The 17,542-nt window shown below is 38.3% G+C and overlaps 10 protein-coding genes and 2 non-coding genes across 12 annotated transcripts; 11 read left to right on the top strand and 1 right to left on the bottom strand.

The window, feature by feature from the left end:
• Window positions 1-37: 37 nt before the first annotated feature.
• TIF11 (translation initiation complex factor eIF1A) lies at window positions 38-499 on the top strand (the record flags this gene model as incomplete). Its single annotated transcript, XM_002498526.1, has 1 exon — window positions 38-499. One exon carries the CDS (start codon window positions 38-40, stop codon window positions 497-499), a length of 462 nt encoding a protein of 153 aa, XP_002498571.1.
• Window positions 500-724: 225 nt separating this feature from the next.
• On the top strand, window positions 725-4,969 carry TRM732 (tRNA methylation protein TRM732; the record flags this gene model as incomplete). The annotated part of the gene is made up of 1 exon (XM_002498525.1): window positions 725-4,969. One exon carries the CDS (start codon window positions 725-727, stop codon window positions 4,967-4,969), a length of 4,245 nt encoding a protein of 1,414 aa, XP_002498570.1.
• A 531-nt stretch (window positions 4,970-5,500) lies between these two features.
• ZYRO0G13442r lies at window positions 5,501-5,574 on the top strand. The gene has a single exon. It is a non-coding gene; the product is annotated as a tRNA-Asn (tRNA).
• Window positions 5,575-5,766: 192 nt separating this feature from the next.
• On the top strand, window positions 5,767-7,419 carry ROY1 (Roy1p; the record flags this gene model as incomplete). Its single annotated transcript, XM_002498524.1, has 1 exon — window positions 5,767-7,419. One exon carries the CDS (start codon window positions 5,767-5,769, stop codon window positions 7,417-7,419), a length of 1,653 nt encoding a protein of 550 aa, XP_002498569.1.
• A 513-nt stretch (window positions 7,420-7,932) lies between these two features.
• On the top strand, window positions 7,933-10,335 carry PET111 (Pet111p; the record flags this gene model as incomplete). The annotated part of the gene is made up of 1 exon (XM_002498523.1): window positions 7,933-10,335. One exon carries the CDS (start codon window positions 7,933-7,935, stop codon window positions 10,333-10,335), a length of 2,403 nt encoding a protein of 800 aa, XP_002498568.1.
• Window positions 10,336-10,604: 269 nt separating this feature from the next.
• PSH1 (ubiquitin-protein ligase PSH1) lies at window positions 10,605-11,942 on the top strand (the record flags this gene model as incomplete). Its single annotated transcript, XM_002498522.1, has 1 exon — window positions 10,605-11,942. One exon carries the CDS (start codon window positions 10,605-10,607, stop codon window positions 11,940-11,942), a length of 1,338 nt encoding a protein of 445 aa, XP_002498567.1.
• A 219-nt stretch (window positions 11,943-12,161) lies between these two features.
• COX7 (cytochrome c oxidase subunit VII) lies at window positions 12,162-12,338 on the top strand (the record flags this gene model as incomplete). The annotated part of the gene is made up of 1 exon (XM_002498521.1): window positions 12,162-12,338. One exon carries the CDS (start codon window positions 12,162-12,164, stop codon window positions 12,336-12,338), a length of 177 nt encoding a protein of 58 aa, XP_002498566.1.
• Window positions 12,339-12,591: 253 nt separating this feature from the next.
• On the top strand, window positions 12,592-13,572 carry AIM39 (Aim39p; the record flags this gene model as incomplete). The annotated part of the gene is made up of 1 exon (XM_002498520.1): window positions 12,592-13,572. The coding sequence occupies one exon, from the start codon at window positions 12,592-12,594 to the stop codon at window positions 13,570-13,572; it is 981 nt and encodes a 326-aa protein (XP_002498565.1).
• Window positions 13,573-13,621: 49 nt separating this feature from the next.
• Window positions 13,622-14,119, bottom strand: GFD1 (Gfd1p; the record flags this gene model as incomplete). Its single annotated transcript, XM_002498519.1, has 1 exon — window positions 13,622-14,119. The coding sequence occupies one exon, from the start codon at window positions 14,117-14,119 to the stop codon at window positions 13,622-13,624; it is 498 nt and encodes a 165-aa protein (XP_002498564.1).
• A 764-nt stretch (window positions 14,120-14,883) lies between these two features.
• ZYRO0G13288g (uncharacterized protein) lies at window positions 14,884-16,005 on the top strand (the record flags this gene model as incomplete). Its single annotated transcript, XM_002498518.1, has 1 exon — window positions 14,884-16,005. The coding sequence occupies one exon, from the start codon at window positions 14,884-14,886 to the stop codon at window positions 16,003-16,005; it is 1,122 nt and encodes a 373-aa protein (XP_002498563.1).
• Window positions 16,006-16,103: 98 nt separating this feature from the next.
• ZYRO0G13266r lies at window positions 16,104-16,176 on the top strand. The gene has a single exon. It is a non-coding gene; the product is annotated as a tRNA-Asp (tRNA).
• A 290-nt stretch (window positions 16,177-16,466) lies between these two features.
• MLO1 (Mlo1p) lies at window positions 16,467-16,928 on the top strand (the record flags this gene model as incomplete). The annotated part of the gene is made up of 1 exon (XM_002498517.1): window positions 16,467-16,928. One exon carries the CDS (start codon window positions 16,467-16,469, stop codon window positions 16,926-16,928), a length of 462 nt encoding a protein of 153 aa, XP_002498562.1.
• Between the last annotated feature and the right edge of the window lie 614 nt (window positions 16,929-17,542).

Genomic DNA, 17,542 nt, shown 5'->3' with positions numbered 1-17,542 from the left:
TATTAATCCGTAAGAGACCTTATTCGTAGCATTAGCCATGGGTAAGAAGAACACCAAGGGTGGTAAAAAGGGCAGAAGAGGAAAGAACGACAGTGGAGGCCCAAAGCGTGAACTTATCTACAAGGAAGATGGCCAAGAATATGCTCAAATTACCAAGATGTTAGGTAATGGTAGAGTGGAAGCAACCTGCTTCGATGGTGTAAAGAGAATGGCACACATCAGAGGTAAGTTGAGAAAGAGAGTTTGGATGGGTCAAGGTGATATTATCTTAGTTTCGCTAAGAGATTTCCAGGACGACCAGTGTGACGTTATTCATAAGTACAATTTGGATGAGGCTAGAACCTTGAAGAACCAAGGCGAATTGCCTGAAAATGCCAAAATTAATGAAACTGATAACTTTGGTTTCGAATCTGATGAAGACGTTAACTTCGAATTCGGTAACGCCGAAGATGATGAAGAAGAGGAAGATGATGACGAGCTGGATATCGACGAAATCTGAAGGATGTCATGCTGCTGTCGTTTGTATGCATTAAATTTTAAACCTGTCTTAATATATATTATATAGAGAAACCAAACAACATTTAAAAACATAGAAAATTGGTTCAAGTGTTTAAGATGCTTGTTTTTTGTCAAAATATTTTAACGTTATAGATCGATGAGGTCGGAAAAGAAAGTTTTCTTTTAAAAGTAAAATCTTGTAAGCAAGAGGTCAAAGCTAGTCTTCATGGTTGATCAGGCTCAGGTCTCTGAGATTAAGCAATTTTTGCTTGACCATAATCCTTCCAAGATCCATAATGATTCCATATTTGAGCACTTCATAAGCGGTTTTTCAGTTTTATTTGACGCCTTTGAACATCAGACTGAGGGAATGGTAGATTCTCAAAGGTTACTCATAATTGATACCTTTTCCATATGGGTACTAAGATCTACACAATGTCTGTCTAATAAAAAAATTGATACTACTGGTTACATGAATAAATTGAAACAAGAGCTTTTGACTATGGAGAACAGCGGAATCATATTTCAATATGTTATAGATTTTTGGACAGATGGTACAACTGCGTTTACCAATGCATTGAGAGAAATGTTTAGCAAATTTTTAAGATTGTTGCATATGGTTTATTTGGTACAGGATAGAATGATACTTTTCAATTCGTGGTTAACTCAAATTTTAGAGATTTCTTCCACTCTACGAGTACAGTATTACTTGATAGATTCTTTATCCCCTGAAACTGATCTTTATGTGATATTGGAACGCAAACCTGGATTTGTTGAAAGTTCTTTAGCGTTAATGTGGTCAGATTCCCTTTCCAATCCTATCGGAAAATGTATCACTAGCCTTTTAATCAATATCTATAAAATCCATTTCAAAGAAAATGAGTCATTATTAGATGAGTGGTTAGATCTTTGGCAAGGTTCTGTTTTGAAATATCTTCAAGATGTAAGATTTGCAAAGCCGACTGAATTATACATTCTGATACCTCTATTCAAAGCTATGCCTAGAGAGGCATTCGTGAAATTTATTCAAGGATCATCATCATTTGATGCATCACTTCTCATCTCGTTGTTTAGAATTGGTCAAGAATTGGGAATTGAAGAGGAACCATATCACAACGACAAATTGATTCCACTGTCTACAGTTGAAAATTTACTGCAACAGGATGAAAACAAGTTATATGCGTTTGAACTTTTAGCTTTCTCTATCAAAACATCGAGGCCTGTAAATTCCTACATCTATGAAATGCTTAAACGTAATTTACGAATTTTTTTCGTAGATACTAAGATTGAAACTAGAAACTATTTTTGCAGTGCTCTGAAACATTTTATTCTAAGAATTAGAGATTCCACTTATTCCCTGAATAGAGATCGTAACAAATTGATTAAAGCTAGGAAATTTCCAGAGGAGCAAAACGAGAAATTAAATCAACTCAAGGAATCGCAGGAGTTCCTCGAATGGCTTTTTGCCTTTCTAAAGACTCAAATTTGCCCTGGGACACAGTACCAAAGAAATACCTTGGCTTTTAAAATTTTGGTTATTTTATTAGAATCTGGTGTTGATAAATCTACGCCAGAAAAATACCTGGATTTAAGGAATTTTAGACCGTATCCATTTTCCATTGGGTTTTTCGAAGATGAGGTGTTGCTGAGATTGTTGATAGATAATTTGACCAGTAACTACGATGATATTCGTCAAACTGCTAAGAAGTTATTGACCATCGCATTTGACAATGACACTTCGAATTCTATGAAGGCCAATTTCAATTGGGAAAAACTACATCAACGGGCCACAGAATATTTGGAAGTATACCAGAATACAGATATCGGCGCAGCTTTACAGGATTTTCTTTTCTCTACATGTGGCAATCGAAAAAAATTCATTGACGATCTAATTGATGAGTTGCAAAAGAAAATTGAAGAATCTAAAAAAGACTACTTAAAGCATCAAGATGACCCTGTAAGCGGCTATTTTGCGGCACTAACTTTAATTTTAAGAGATAACGAATTCGATACCCAATATTCTAAAGTTGTTATCGCTAAGTGTATCTCCCTCATTTTGAGTAACTGGGATGCAGTTGAGGAACCGGTATGCCGTAATCCCTCTGAAACTAAAAATTCTGAAGTATTTTCTAAAAGTGAAATGAGTGATCAGTTTGTTATTGCCAAGGCGTTTAGATCTATTAAGGAATCCTCTTTATTGCTAGAAGTATTGGTAACAAGAGCATCCGTTACATTTGAACAACTTAAATCTGCAGGTGATCTGATGATCACTCAACTGTTCAATTTGAGGCATAGCGGAGCCTTCCAATCAGTCCTTCCAAGTTTTATTGCATGTTGTACAAAAGTTTCTAAAGACTATCCTGCACAATTAGAGGAATGGTTGAAAATCGTTCTTGACTCATTAGAACTAAAGACTCAAATGATCACAAGAAGGTCTGGTGGTATACCGTCTTTGTTAACAACCATTTTAGCGGCCGAAAGAGGTAAGGAGAGGCCTCTGCTTAAATCTGCATTTAACAATTTGGAAAGGGTAGCTTCTCTGCCCGCTATCCAACATCTGGAAAAAATTGATCTGCCTCAAGTCAATGCATTCAATTGTATCAGATCAATTTTTGTCGAATCAAGACTATCTGAGCCTTGTGCCCCTTATGTTCCCTCAGCTTTGAATCTTTCACTCAAACACTTTACTTCGGATATTTACTCTTTGAGGAATTGTTCTCTAATGCTATTCACTTCTTTGCAGAATAGAATATTTGGTAAAGCTGGTAAAAGTATTAGTGCCCGTCTGTTTTTCACAAAGTATCGTGGAGTTAGGGAAGTTCTGTTGAACTTCTTGGAGGATTCTTTGAAGAAACCTTCGGATAATGACCAAGGTTTTGTACTTTCTCAATCTCGTGTTGAATCCATTTTCCTCGTACTTAATCTTTTACTAAGGCTGCGACCAACTCCCGGTTATGATGGATTAGATATTTTCATTGAAAAGGTCACCCATTGTTTGGAAAGTCCTCACTGGAACATTAGAGAGATGGCGGCTAAAACCATATCTTCCTTAACCGATGATCCTTTGGATCAATTCGAGGCACTTTTGAGCACTGCTTCGATTACGAGGCAGAATAAATTACATGGGCATCTACTGGCAGCTAAAGCTATAATGTCAGATAAGAGAGACGTTCTTGAAGAGAAGAAAGCTGGAACCAGAATATTTGAATTATTGTATTCCATGAAACTCCTAACCAACAATCCTTGCTTTGTAACTTCTAAGGAATATATCGAAGCGGTGGAATATGTTTTGTCTTGGAAAAATACGATTGCACATGCCAAAAAGGATTTCGTAGCTCGTCTGGGCAATTTCTTCCTTTACCATAATGAACGCTATTCTATCGATGGTACAAAGCAACTTTGTTTATCTGCTGCGCTTAGAACTTTGCTAGTATATGAGCAACCTGAGAACATTCAACCATTATGTGAGTTAGGCATATTATCCTCCTTCTATGAAGTTCAGGAAACTGCGGTTAACTATGTGGTTGATAATTTGGATTTGAAACAGAGCGCCAACGAGAATGTTGCAATCGCATTAAAGAATGCTTTCATGGAAGATAAGTTCAGGCCCTCTTTGAAAGGTCGGGTATTAGGGGCTTTAAGAGAAACAGATTATCTGTTTGATTTTGAAACTATTAAAGATCTAATTTTGCAACCTACCAATGAGGATCTACAGCTATGTGCGATTGAGACAGTAGGTTACGTCGTTGGTTCAAACAATATGGAATTCATGAATGCCGTTATTCAGAAACATACAAGAGACGACATGCCAGTGGATTTCAGAATGGCATCATTAAATTGTTTGAAAAATTTCTTGAGAAGAGTAGTTGAACCCAGATTGCTTTTGCAATTACACAAGATGTTGAACGATGACGATGATGAAGTGAGGGAATGTGCGGCTGAATCTTTGAATGAAGTGTTATTGGGTGAACCAAAACAAGCAAGGAGTCCTTCGGTTACAGGAGCTTTGTTTGGGGAGAAGTACGTGGAAAAATTCCATGATTCCTCTGAAGCTGCTCAAGATGTTGCTCAGTGTTTGAAAGAATTTATGAACTCCTATGATATCTGTATTTCGACCACCAAGAGCATCATTGAAGGTTTATTCGAAGTAGAAAAAGATAATCAGTTTAGAAATGAAATTGAGGAAAATACTCAACGCATCAACATTTTGAAGAAAATGAAATATTTCTCCAAGGAATTCGTATCGTGGATCAATAACCTCATTGATCGCCATATAAAATTCCTAGAAAACACTAAGGTAGTTGACGGGCCCTTGGGATGGGCCTCTAATGCTGAGGTATTTTCAAGACTATGTATTTTGAGGACTCTCAGCAAGACATATTCGCCTGAAAAGTTTTTGGAATTGGAGGGATCATTGAAAGATCATAATGTGCATCCAATGATTTTTGAATACCTTCCTGTAGATTTTTGAAGAAAAATCACACAAATACGTATCTAACTATTAGAATTGTCCCTGTAATATACCTAAAAAAAACACTATATTGAATCAAGTAGTTCCTAAATGGTGCTAACTTGGCGGAAGTATACAGATTTATACATTGAGAATGGTTCTCGAAGCCCAGTGATAGCATGAAGATTCTTTTACATGTGTTTATCATGTGACTTATGATTACGTATGGCGCTTGAGAGTTACACTCTATAGAGTGCCCTCAAATAGACTCAATAATCCTCTAGGGTAAATCATTATGTTGAATATCTTAACGAGCAAAGTCGAACCAGCCTAGGCGTCCTCCAGCAATCATATTCAAGGGCATCTAATGTCAAGATAGAGAGCGTATAAGAGTACAATAATACCACTTTTCATCACAAAATTGTTCATATATTGAGGGTTCAATAGGTATAGCACAGCTGAACAAACCAATGAGGATTATATCAAGACCAGACTGTTGTTCTCTGTTTGTGAAATATTTTTCTTTCTCAACAGGGAGACATCTTAATCAGAGACTCCGTGGCCAAGCTGGTTAAGGCGTGCGACTGTTAATCGCAAGAGCGTGAGTTCGATCCTCACCGGGGTCGCTTTAATTTTTTAATTTTTTTTGAACACATAACAAAGTATTCGTAATCTCACGCCTTGGCTCGTATCCTTCGTTCACGACAAACAATTTCGTAAGTACATATAAAGTCTTGCAACTCAACCTCGTTGCATAGTCTTTGTTCGTGGTGCTGACTGTCTAGGATGTGTGTAACCCCGTTGTAGTTCTTGACACCATGTTAAAGGATCAATTATTAGCAGCTCTGTCGAGTGCTTCGTATTTTTTAAGCCAAAATGACCTTTTAACTTTGGCCCAGGTTTCGAGACAATTGCATGATGATTTCGCCATTAAGGAGTTATACAGATATATTCATATTACTCGAGACTCAGTGAATAGGAGTGAATTATGGTATTTAGATGGAGGTAAGAGTTATTTGAGCGGGTACAGAGCTATGAAAAAGACTGGAGATCAAAATGATTTGTTTCTTCACGATAGAATTGAAAGATTGTCAAATTCTCCACATTTGGAACTTGTAGAAGAGCTTATAGTGGATGATGATTTGTTTACAGATCGTGAAGTTTGTTTACCCGTGTTGAGGAAACTTCTGGATCGATTGATTTCCTTGAACAAGTTGAGAAACCTTGAAATTAGAGATCCTGAGTTATTTCAGGAGTATTACTCAAGATCTTTAGAATTGACTGGTTTGAATAGAATTACCATAGCTGATACAGATCCAATTACTTCTCTAGGGGCGGTTTCAAAACTAAACAAGTTGAAATGGGTCTTGCTAAATTCTGAAGCGAAAATGGGATCTCTTGGTTCTTCCACGAGGCAAACGTTAGCCAATCAGTTGCAGGAGGCGGAACTAGTGGCTGATGAAATAAAATTTTGCAGTTTAAATTTATTTCAATACTTGCAAAAAGAGGGAATTCGGCTCAATGCATTGAAATCTTTAAAACTCAATTACACCCATAATATTGATGGTTATAATAAATCGTTTGTGGAAGATCCAGTTAAAATTATAAGTTCAGTGGTGGATGTGGGGAAATTGGAAAAATTAGAATTGGGTATCTCGTGTGAATACGACGATTGTGGTTGCATGGATGCATTTATGGATGGATTAGCTCCTAAATTGACTTCATTGCGTGAATTATCATTAATCGAAAAGACTTCTACAGAAACCACAAGCCACGAGATGAAAGAAAGTTGGGATATTGTGGTTTGTAGATTTATTATTCGCTTGCCCTCTGTTGAGAAGAATTTGAAATCTTTGAGTATTAGGCACGCTACTCCGTTGAATGGTCTCTCCGATAATAGTCTTCCCGGTAACTATGTCCGTAGAAGAACCCTCTATGAGACGGTTTTGCCGAAGCTAAGTTCTTTACAAAAGTTGATCGCCCCTAACATTTTACAATGTCTCAGTGCTTATGAATATTTGATGTGTGATCTACTGTGGAACGGATGTGAGTGCCAAAGTTGCCAAAAATTTCTCCCCATTTTCGATCAGTATCTGATGAACCATCAGTACTACTTAACAAGTGAGGGTAGGTACACGGATGTTATACCTACGGTTTTCTTTGCATATGCAGGTGATTTTCTGATGAGAAGATTTTCCGATCAAATTGATTGGGATTTGGATATCCTCAGCGTTGCGCCATTGGAAAGATTTTGGAATTTACATGGGTATGAAGATTTACGCGATTTCGTCGATTACGAATGCTTTTTTGATGAGACTACGTCACCACCATTGGCTCTTGTAATATCGCATTTTTTCAACGGTTATATGGACCATCTAATCCAACTTTTGCCCAGATTAAAGACCGTGGTCCTTTCCGGCATATATTACACAGTGGATAATTCCCATAATTATACATGTGTTTATGATTAAATAAAAGCTTATTGTAAAAACATTGAATGTATTAAAAGCCTACTAGAAGTCCCATAACTTCTTCCAGTGGATATATATGTAGGTACTCCTGTCGGTGTCATGTGATGGGTTCCTACCGGCTTTTTTTTTTTTTTTTCAGCTGATCTTCTCTAGATGATGAAAATGTTAAGCCAAAGTTAACTTTCACTAATTCGAGGTCAAGAGGAAGAGTATAGAGGGTCCTCGAGGTGATTCGAGAATCATTAGAATATTGGATGGTAGAATTTGTTGTATCTGTGATTGTTTCCTCCTTTTAATTCTACTCCTAAGGTTTTTATTACATCCTACTCTCGTCGGCATCTCACTGTATATAGGCAATTGTCCCCCCATTGCCATTGTATGTTTTCGAGGAAATTGGATTGCCTTTTATTTGTGCCATATTCCAGAGAGTGTTTTAGTATATTTTCAAATTCATTTTGTTTTATCAACCACTATAAAAAGTTACTTGTCGATTTATGACTACTCGAGGTATAAATGTTACGAAGGTTTTCGGTAATATACTCGGCAGCACGAATATTACGAACACTAGAGCTACAGTCCAGTTTATTTGTTCCATATAGTAGAGGATTTTCATGTTTGAGGCCTACGGATAGTCAACAAAGTAAAGATGATATTGCCAATTGGATGAAAAGTAGCCTCAATGACCCAATCCCCACACATCAAGTCTCTTCTGCAGTGGAAACGCAAGATTCGACTTCAAGTAAGCATCTATCTCACCATCCTTTTGTTTTCATAGTCTCACAGGAAGATTACCGTCGTGATTGGTTTTACAGGTTTAATTCTGGTGATCTTCGTGTGGTGGAAAATGTTCTAACGTTGGCTAACGAAAAGAGTACCGTATTTACATTGGCACAGATTGAAACACTTTTGAGGAGACTAAAGTATCTGCGAAGAAATTTCGAGGCTCATGAAATTTTTTGTGCTTACCAAGGTTATCTACGACATCTGCGAAAAAACGATATGGACCAGGAGGCCTACTGTAATTTTTTAGAGATTGTATTAAGAGTGGAAGATAGCCTGGGGAATTACGAAATATGTGAAGAGCTTTTCTCAGAATATATCAAATTTCCGAATTTAAACGCGAAGATCATTACTATTGGGTTTAGGTCATTTATAGAGAATAACAACTTACAGTTGGCTAAAGAATTTTACATTCAAGCACTCAACAATCCCGATACGTTCCCCCTATCAGAAAAGGAGTTAATATTATTTTTGAATGACTTAGATGTGCATGGAGATTACAAATCTGTTCAAGCATTTTTCAATTTGTGGTTAAAAAAGAAGAGTAATGATGCATCAGGATATCTTCCGAGTCGTGAATTGCTATGCGTGGTTCATGGGATGTATAGGAAGAACCGCAACGAAGAACTTTTGGTAGATTTCCTATCGCATGAAGCCGTTCAGAAGGCAGGTTATCCCAGTGACATATTTTTTGAACTTAACGAATTTTATTATAATTTGCATTGTCGTGATATTTGGTCACAATCTAAACTTGAATCCAAGATAAATTATTTTATCGTCGAGTTACGTTATTGGAAGGAGAAAAGAGAGGAGTTTTATTTATTCTTATTGAATTTTTTCGTATTGTCAAAAGATTTTGGAAACATAAAGTTTGTCCTATCGCTCATTCAAAAGGACCATATCATTAGATTGAAACCCAAATTCCATTTAGCCATTGCCAGATATTTCGTCAATGAAGGAATGCTTCAAGATCTAATGGGCTACTATTCGGACGTATTAAAAAGAAGAGGTGCAGACAGTGTCCATTTGAGAATAAGTATTATTGCTCAATTATACAGATGTGCTCTTTTTGCCCACCCAACATTATCCAAAGAGATTGCCAATGAATTCACAGTTTTATTAAACAGAGATGAATATGTTCGTCAGTTTCCTCGCTTGAGGGAGTTCTTGAAAAGGTTATCCAGGATACGACCCAAAGGTAGGAAGACGGTGGCTCAATATACTGGAGTGTTGGAACTTTCTCCAGTGGATTACGAAAGGCTGGAAATTTTTGAAAATCGTGTCAACCATGGTGATTTGGTAGGTGCCAAATCATTCATTTTAGAAAATTTGAGAAGAGGGATTCAGCCAAGCTTCAATTTACATTATTGCATCTTACAAAAAATTTTGAAACTCCAGTTGCCCACTTTGGCCAAAACTTTGGATGAGTTGTTCCTGAGTGTGTACCAGAGAAATCCAATGAAATTAAAGATCTTGTGGTTGAGATATGGCATTATGAATGAATACAATGCGTTTCAGACAAGTTCGGAGTCGATTTCTTTGGCGAAGTATAAAGTTTTATCCTCCAAATTGTTAGATTTCGAAAGGCATCATCAATCCGTGTTGGACTTCGTCAACTACATGCAATTGACACAGATTTGTTTACAAATCAGGGAATACGAACTAGCCGTTGGATTACTACAGAGGGGTGCAACGTTGATTAATGAAAAGGATAAAAGACATTGGCAGATTTACTACATGACGGCTTTGAAATTATCAGCACGAGTCTATGACATGGAGGCCTTCTCAAAACTACTTCAAGAGTGGAATGAGAATTCTAGTGCCTCATGGATTGCACATAGTAGTCTGCGGCAAATCAAATCTTACATAAAATTGTTTGCCAAGAGGAGCAACCGTATTCCTAATTATGATGAAAATACCATGCAAGAAATAGTTGATGCCTGTGAGAGCCTGGTGCACAAGTACGCCAATTTGAAATTTGAAGGGTTAGATGCTATGCATGATTTGATGAATTTTCTAAAGGGCTGGCTAGATATAGAGATGCAGAGTCAGCAAAAACTGTTAAGTGATAGACAAGCTATTCTTTTGACTAAATTTTCCAAAGAACAGAGTACGATAGACAATAGCATAAAATAAGGGGATCTTTTTTTTATCATTCATCTCATGTAAATAACAATTGGTTTCCAATATTTGAGTAAATAGTTAATACATTCTAATTTGCATAATTAATATTTATTATTATTACTGTTATTATTCTGGTGTTATTCGATATCTGACGTTGTGAAGCGTAAATCGGACATGAAAAACTAAAATGGTGCTAGCGATGAGCTGACATCAAGGACAAAAGAACTGTAGAAAAGCACCAGAAGAAGCAGTTTAAAGATTATTAAGAGAGTTGTTTGAAAATGAGTGGTGTGTTACAAGCTGGCCTTTTAAAAAAAGATCAAAGGGTTAAAGATACCGTGCTAGTTAAGCTGCTAGAATCCTTGATATGTTCAATATGTCATGATCTGATGTTTGTGCCTGTAATGACTCAATGTGGCCATAACTACTGCTACGATTGTCTATCGAGTTGGTTTGACAGTAATTCCAATGAACTAAGTTGTCCGCAGTGTAGAGCTAGTATTAGTGACCCACCATCATTGAACAGTGTCTTGCAACAATGGTTGGTCCATATTATCGAATTGGTAGGACCTGATGAGGATAGTGAAGAATTCAAGACACTGTTAAGTGCTAAAGAGTCCAGTGAAAAGAGTTACAGATTCGATGAAAAGAATGATCTGTTTGGGGGTGTTTTCAAGACGAGCGCCATGGGTGTGGTAGATGAAGATGATGATGGAATATTACGTTGTAGCAATTGTCATTGGGAATTGGAAGATGATGTGGGAGATACATGTCCACATTGTAACTCTAGAATAAGAAGTAGAATGTCACAACCAAGACGTGGTGGATTCGAGGATGAAGAGGATGAAGAAGATGGTGATGAGGATAGCGAAACAGGAAGTGATATGGAGTTGGAAGATGATATATCACGATCACTAGTTCATTACAGGCTCCGGGTTAGAGAACTAGCGGACACGCTGCGCAGAGATAGAGGCCATAACGATAGACAGCTTTTCATGCAAGGCACAACCGCTGCAGGAGTACCATTTTATTTCCCTGATTATGCGCTATACTTGTCAACCGATTACAGTTTATCTGAAGAAGAGAGATCAAGACGTCTAAGGCTAGTGCGGAATTTAGAATCTGAATTGGAAGAAGATTCACCAAACTCTCCAGGGCACGGACACACGCATTCTTATTTCAATCCTCGGACCCACAACCATCAATACGAGGACGATGAAGTGTCTGAAGATACGGATCATATAGATATGGATTATGATGATGACCGTGATGATATGGATGATATGGATGATGATCACGCGCCAAGGGACGATCCAGAAGGTGGAATTATAGATTTGGAAGCTGAAGTGGATGAAGATGAGGATGAAGGATCAGGCCGTGATTCCGCAGAGAGCGGCCATGATAGTGACTACTACGAAAGGCACGACGGTGGATTTGTCAGTGGGGACAGTCTTGACGACGCACCGGTGGGAGAGGACGCACTGGAAGACGAGGAAGACGAGGATCAAGAAGATCAAGAAGATCAAGAGGAAGATAACTCCGACGATTCCCACGACAGACAAGAGTCATCGCATAGACGCAAGAGATTCCATGTGGTCCTGGACAGTGAAGACGAGTGATTGAATTGAATCCTTTTTAAGCTCATCGCTTCTCATTTTGAAAAAAAAAATCTGTCGCTGATTGGCCGAAAAATCGCTACTATCAAAAAATCCCGTTATGAAAGAAAAAAAAGTCGGTCGGCTTCAATGAACTTCACTCTAAGACTGAAGTTAACTTTACTCTTTAACGATTTTGAGTGGTTATCAATATTGTCGTTATTGAACTGAATTTAATCAGCGATGGCTAATAGAGTGATTGAGTTACAAAAGATTTTCCAAGGTTCCGGTAAACCTCTTTGGTGGAGACACCCAAGATCTGCCTTCTACTTGTGGCCATTTTACGGTATCTTTACCGTTGCTCTTGTAGCACCATTTTTGTACATGCCTAATGCTGTTAGAGGTATCAAGGCCAAATAAGCGGATTCTTTGGATTTTTCATTTTTATTTCAATCTTTTTTTTGTTACAGCAGTTGATCAGTATTTATTCTTTCCAATGGCAGTCTGATATGAATTGAGATGGTACTACAAGATTAGTTTCCATTATCTAGAGGTATATATACAACGAATATATATGTATATATGTAAAGAAAGTAAGAAAATGGACGATAATTCGTTCCTTGGGCTTTTCGTATGTCATCTGCCTACAGCGTAGCATGAGTTAAAGGGCGCTATGCAGAATGGATATAGCGTTTCTATTCAACATTATACAGCAAAAACGACGGCCATGAAAACGTTAAAGATTTGGAGACCAATATTCCAACGTTGGTTGGGTAAGAAGGGTCCTGTCGATCCTCGATACGTTTTTTCAAGGCCACCTAATAATAAGGGACAAGATGGTACCCATTTCTTTACAAATCCCCAAGATGATAATGGTGGCGATAACAGTGGTGCAGAAGGTATAGGAGAAGCAATAGCTAAACAGAGAAGACAGAAACGTACTAGATTTGCATACAACTTATTTTGGGTCAGCATAGCGGGGGTATTGGGATATTCAATTGGATACAAAGTCATTTATAAGAAAGAACAGAGTTTCCTACCACTGATGCCAGCTTCAAGAGTGCACAAGTTAAATGATCGTGATGCAAGGCGTATAGGGATTGATAAAATAAGAGTTCTATCACGTTTGAAGGTTTTGGAACAACTGTCACAGCATGAAATGATTAAGGAACAGTATGGAGTACCATTGCTAAATGTAAATACTCATGAGACTCCCAACGTTGATGAATTAACCGTGTGGTGTGAAGACTCTGATCCGTGTGTTACAGGATTAGTATTAGAGCCCGATGACGGCAGACCTACCATACATAATTGGTATCGATTACCATACGTTTTCAAATGGAGACTGACCCATAGGCCTATTAATATCCATAAAACTATAAACGATATTTCACAAAACTTGGGGCTAACGCTATCAGACGTTTTCCAAATAATTACACCAGAGAAAGTTTATGGTTCATTCAAATACGAATATCCATTAACTAGCGACGATCATTACACAAAAATTTGGTTCCTGGGGGAAATGAAACTAGGCGACGATTCACTAATAATATACAAGGGTAAATTCCATCGTGATGTTACTTTAGAACAAATCCATCTATTAAGAAGAGAGAATGGTAAACTAATCCGCTATATTTTATATAAAAATGAATAATGAATAAATGGCTAAACGAATACAATAAAAGTCCTTTTAGTACTGAGTGTCATACTTTTAATGACTTGTTTAATTTTTCAAGAATTTGATCCTCCTCATCTTCGTCCCAATCCAACTTATCATCACTGTGAAGGAAGCTCTGTAGAAGCTCCTCTTGTTGTTTCTTGTGCTTTTTCTGCTCAAGGATACGTCTCTGTTCTTCAATACGCTGCTTTAAGAGATCTAATTTGGGTGATTCTTCCCTTGATTCTCGTTCTACTTTTTCCACTTTAACGTCTTTCAAATCGGTATCCTTGGTACTGAACACCAGCCGCGTTTGGGGATGAGTATGGGGACGTGGATGATCATTCTTGGGTTGCGCATGAATGGTTTCTGGTTGACTACGTGGTCTTTCAGGACTCTTGTTACCCTTATCATGACGGTATTTCTTCTTCTTATCTTTCTTTGCATTGTTATGGGGGAGTGATGTTGGCTGTTTCTTGGTATTCTTTGGCTTCACTGGCTCCGGTTCATCGGGGGCGTCAGCCCATTTAGATTCCAACACCATCTAATTTACGGTTAACGCCTCTGTGCAGTCAATACTTGTAGTCGGTATTCACAAGATGACTGAACCCTCTTAGCCGTTCGATAATTCTTACTCCGGGGTTTTTCCGTGATGAATGATGCATAAAAGCATGTTTAGACAGTCCACCTGGATGATCGAATGTCATCTACGAAGGGTCTTGATAAAAATGGAACCTTAATCCTTTATGACTTCTTGGTAATATGGATTGAATTGCTTGGAATTTGAACTTTTTTTTTCAGCTAGCATACACCCAGCCAAAAGCTTTCGTTACCAATGTGCTGTATTTTGGACAGCGGTCCTTCACAGTTGTCTTATTGAATACATTGCTATATAAAGGTTTGTAAATTCCAGAGAATATCCGCCAGTATTTTTAGTAGTATCGGTTAAACTTTTGATGATTTACAATGATTTTCACCTCGAGATGCCAAGAATTTTAAATGACCGCGGGGAGCAGCGCCTGGTAAACATATAAAGTACCAAGAACAGGACTAAACATAAAAAACGGACAAGTAGTAAAGGAATATAATAAAATCACTAGATATACAAGAATCAAGATTCTGAACAAAAGATATGAAAACTAATCCTAATAACCGAGTAATACTGTTACTCTAAACCCAAACGTTCGTCTATAGCGATGTGTCAAGAGACCTACGTCAATGATCTAAAAGAAAGAAAGAAAAAAGAGATCCGACTTAAATCCACTACAGACAAGCAACTTCGATGGACCAAAATCCCAACCCAGAAGGATGGATAAGGCACCAGACGCGAGTTTTGAAAATTTACCGTCATCCTCCCATGAAGAACCTTTACCGGAATATCAAGGTTCCCTTCAGCGGTTCTCACAGGACTATCTGAAACCCAATCTGGGGTTGGTCTATTTAATAGCCGCACAGTTGTTCAATTCGTTGATGGTTGTTTCCACAAAAGTGTTAGAAACCGATAAGACCATTGATCCTAATACCGGAGACCCCTTGAAGCCCATTAAACCGTTACAAATCCTTTTGTCACGTATGAGTATAACTTATGCAGGTGCTCTATTATACATGTTAATCAATAGACGTTCAATACCAGATGCACCATTTGGAGCTCCTGGATTAAGGATTTGGTTATTCTTAAGAGGTGCTGTCGGATTTTTCGGTGTATTTGGACTGTATTTTTCATTAATGTACCTAACGGTCAGCGATGCTGTTCTGATTACATTTTTAACTCCGACCGTAACTGTAGTGTTAGCAGCTTTGATCCTAAAGGAAAGATTCACCAGGGCTGAAGCCGTCGGAACACTCGTATCACTGTTAGGTGTCGTATTGATTGTAAGACCTTCTTTCCTCTTTGGACAACCCGATGATCCTGATAATTCACCTGCAGAATCTGCAGATCCAGCTAAAAGACTCTTAGCTACATTGGTTGGATTACTAGGTGTATTAGGTGCAAGTACGGTTTACATCGTGCTTAGATATATCGGTGATAGGGCCCATGCTATTATAAGTGTTGCATATTTTTCATTGACGGTTACTATTGTATCAAGTATCGGCATTTTAGTAATACCGTCAATGCAATTTAGCTGGCCTCATGGTTCTCGTCAATGGTTTCTCCTGATAAATTTAGGGGTTTGTGGATTCATTTTCCAACTTTTATTAACGATGGGAATTCAAAGAGAAAGAGCGGGACGCGGTTCCGCTATGTCGTATACCCAACTAGTATACGCAGTGATATGGGATGTCATGTTATGGCATCACTGGCCAAGTATGTGGTCATGGTTAGGTATGCTAGTCATTGTTGGTGCAACCGTTGCAGTTGCACGCTATAAGTCTAAGGAACCAATTCCTGAACTTCCATTAGAAGAATCAATGGAGTTAGAAGACATTTAAAACATATATACAGATGTTAAATTGAAAGAAAAAAGAAATACCGCCGATATAGTGTTAAATATTCCCAAAGGTCTTCTATAGACATCGAAACAAGATAATCCGTGATAGTTTTAGGGGTCAGAATGGGCGCTTGTCGCGTGCCAGATCGGGGTTCAATTCCCCGTCGCGGAGTTGTAATATTTTTTTGCCAATCCTATCGCCGAATCTCCCTGCTTTTGAAACTCCGCACTTCCACCAACCTTAGTCGCTTCTTTTTCTACGTTTCTCCTCCTCTCCGACGCTGATTGCCCCGCTTCTCCGCCCCTAAGCGGGGTAAACGGGCCCTTCTCTATTATCGTACCACTCACTGCCCACTGTTCCCTCCTCTTGGCAATCGCAATCTCCTCCTACAGAGTTAATAGATCCACAAGCCCCACAGCACGGAAGCTTACTCCACTTATCGTATAACTCTCCCTCTGTGTATGACAATATATAGGATGGGAAGAATATGGACGAAAGAAAACTTCAAAAGAGTTTCATGTTGTCTAGCACATACAGAAATATACAAGGACATACACAGACATACACCACGACCAACCCATATGCTTAGAATACTAAGATTCAGGGCAATCCGTCCACCAGCCACAGATTTAAGAAGAGCTGCCGATCCTTCGCCCTACAAAAAATGGTTCGAATTGTCAACGGGTGAAAAAGACGTCTTTGTATCCACTTTTAGAGATATCTACAGAAATAGGTACCCTGCCTCTGGTACAAATTCTAAGCTTCATACACTTCTGCCAAGAACCCACGACCCGTATGATACTCCATCTCTGTTTGGCATCTTCTACGACGATATATGGAAAGTTGTCAACAGGACCAACAGAGATAACCATAGATTCAGCGATAAATCATTTAGGGGTCTTTTAGTGCGCAGGCACACTTAAAGCCTTGCGCGGGGTGGGGTTTTTACTATAATAGATGATGCACATAGTTTATATACGTGGTTGCTTATAGAGGGCGCTGGCCGCCTGTTACTGTTAACAAATTTTGTGTGATTCGAACATCTTTCTGATCCTCCTATTGTTTTCGGAACTCCGAAACAGAAATTGGAGGGACTTGTACAGCCGCCATCATATCCTACGAACAACTGTATCTACGTTTCTTTTCCATTTTCCGCATTCGATCTCTTGTTGCTTTTGCTGTTTATTTGCCTTTCGGCTGTCTCTTCCCACGAACCGAATCAAAGCCTCCCCTTTGAAAAGCAAAAAAAGTAGGGGTAAGGGTTTTGTTCTTTCCTTTCCAGAGAATCGCACAGAGTGACGTCTTTTTAAGGGGGCGGCTCAGAAGAAGCTCCCCTAACAACGAAAGTTTTCTAGGGGTAATTTCTTTTTTTTTTTTTTTTTTTTCCGCCGTAGTGCCCAGCAATACTAGCAACAATAATTTCCCCCTCCGGCAAAACAGTGAAGAACAGGTAGAATAACCGAAATAGAAGAAAAAGGAAAAGGATCTTTCGTCTTCTTCACATCTACATTTCATTTCCAAACAAACTGCAATTCTA

The sequence above is a fragment of the Zygosaccharomyces rouxii genome (genome assembly GCF_000026365.1).
Source record: "Zygosaccharomyces rouxii strain CBS732 chromosome G complete sequence".
In the NCBI taxonomy this organism is placed as follows: domain Eukaryota; kingdom Fungi; phylum Ascomycota; class Saccharomycetes; order Saccharomycetales; family Saccharomycetaceae; genus Zygosaccharomyces; species Zygosaccharomyces rouxii.
Note: the sequence above shows the minus strand (reverse complement) of the source record. Positions and strands in the feature narration are given on the sequence as shown.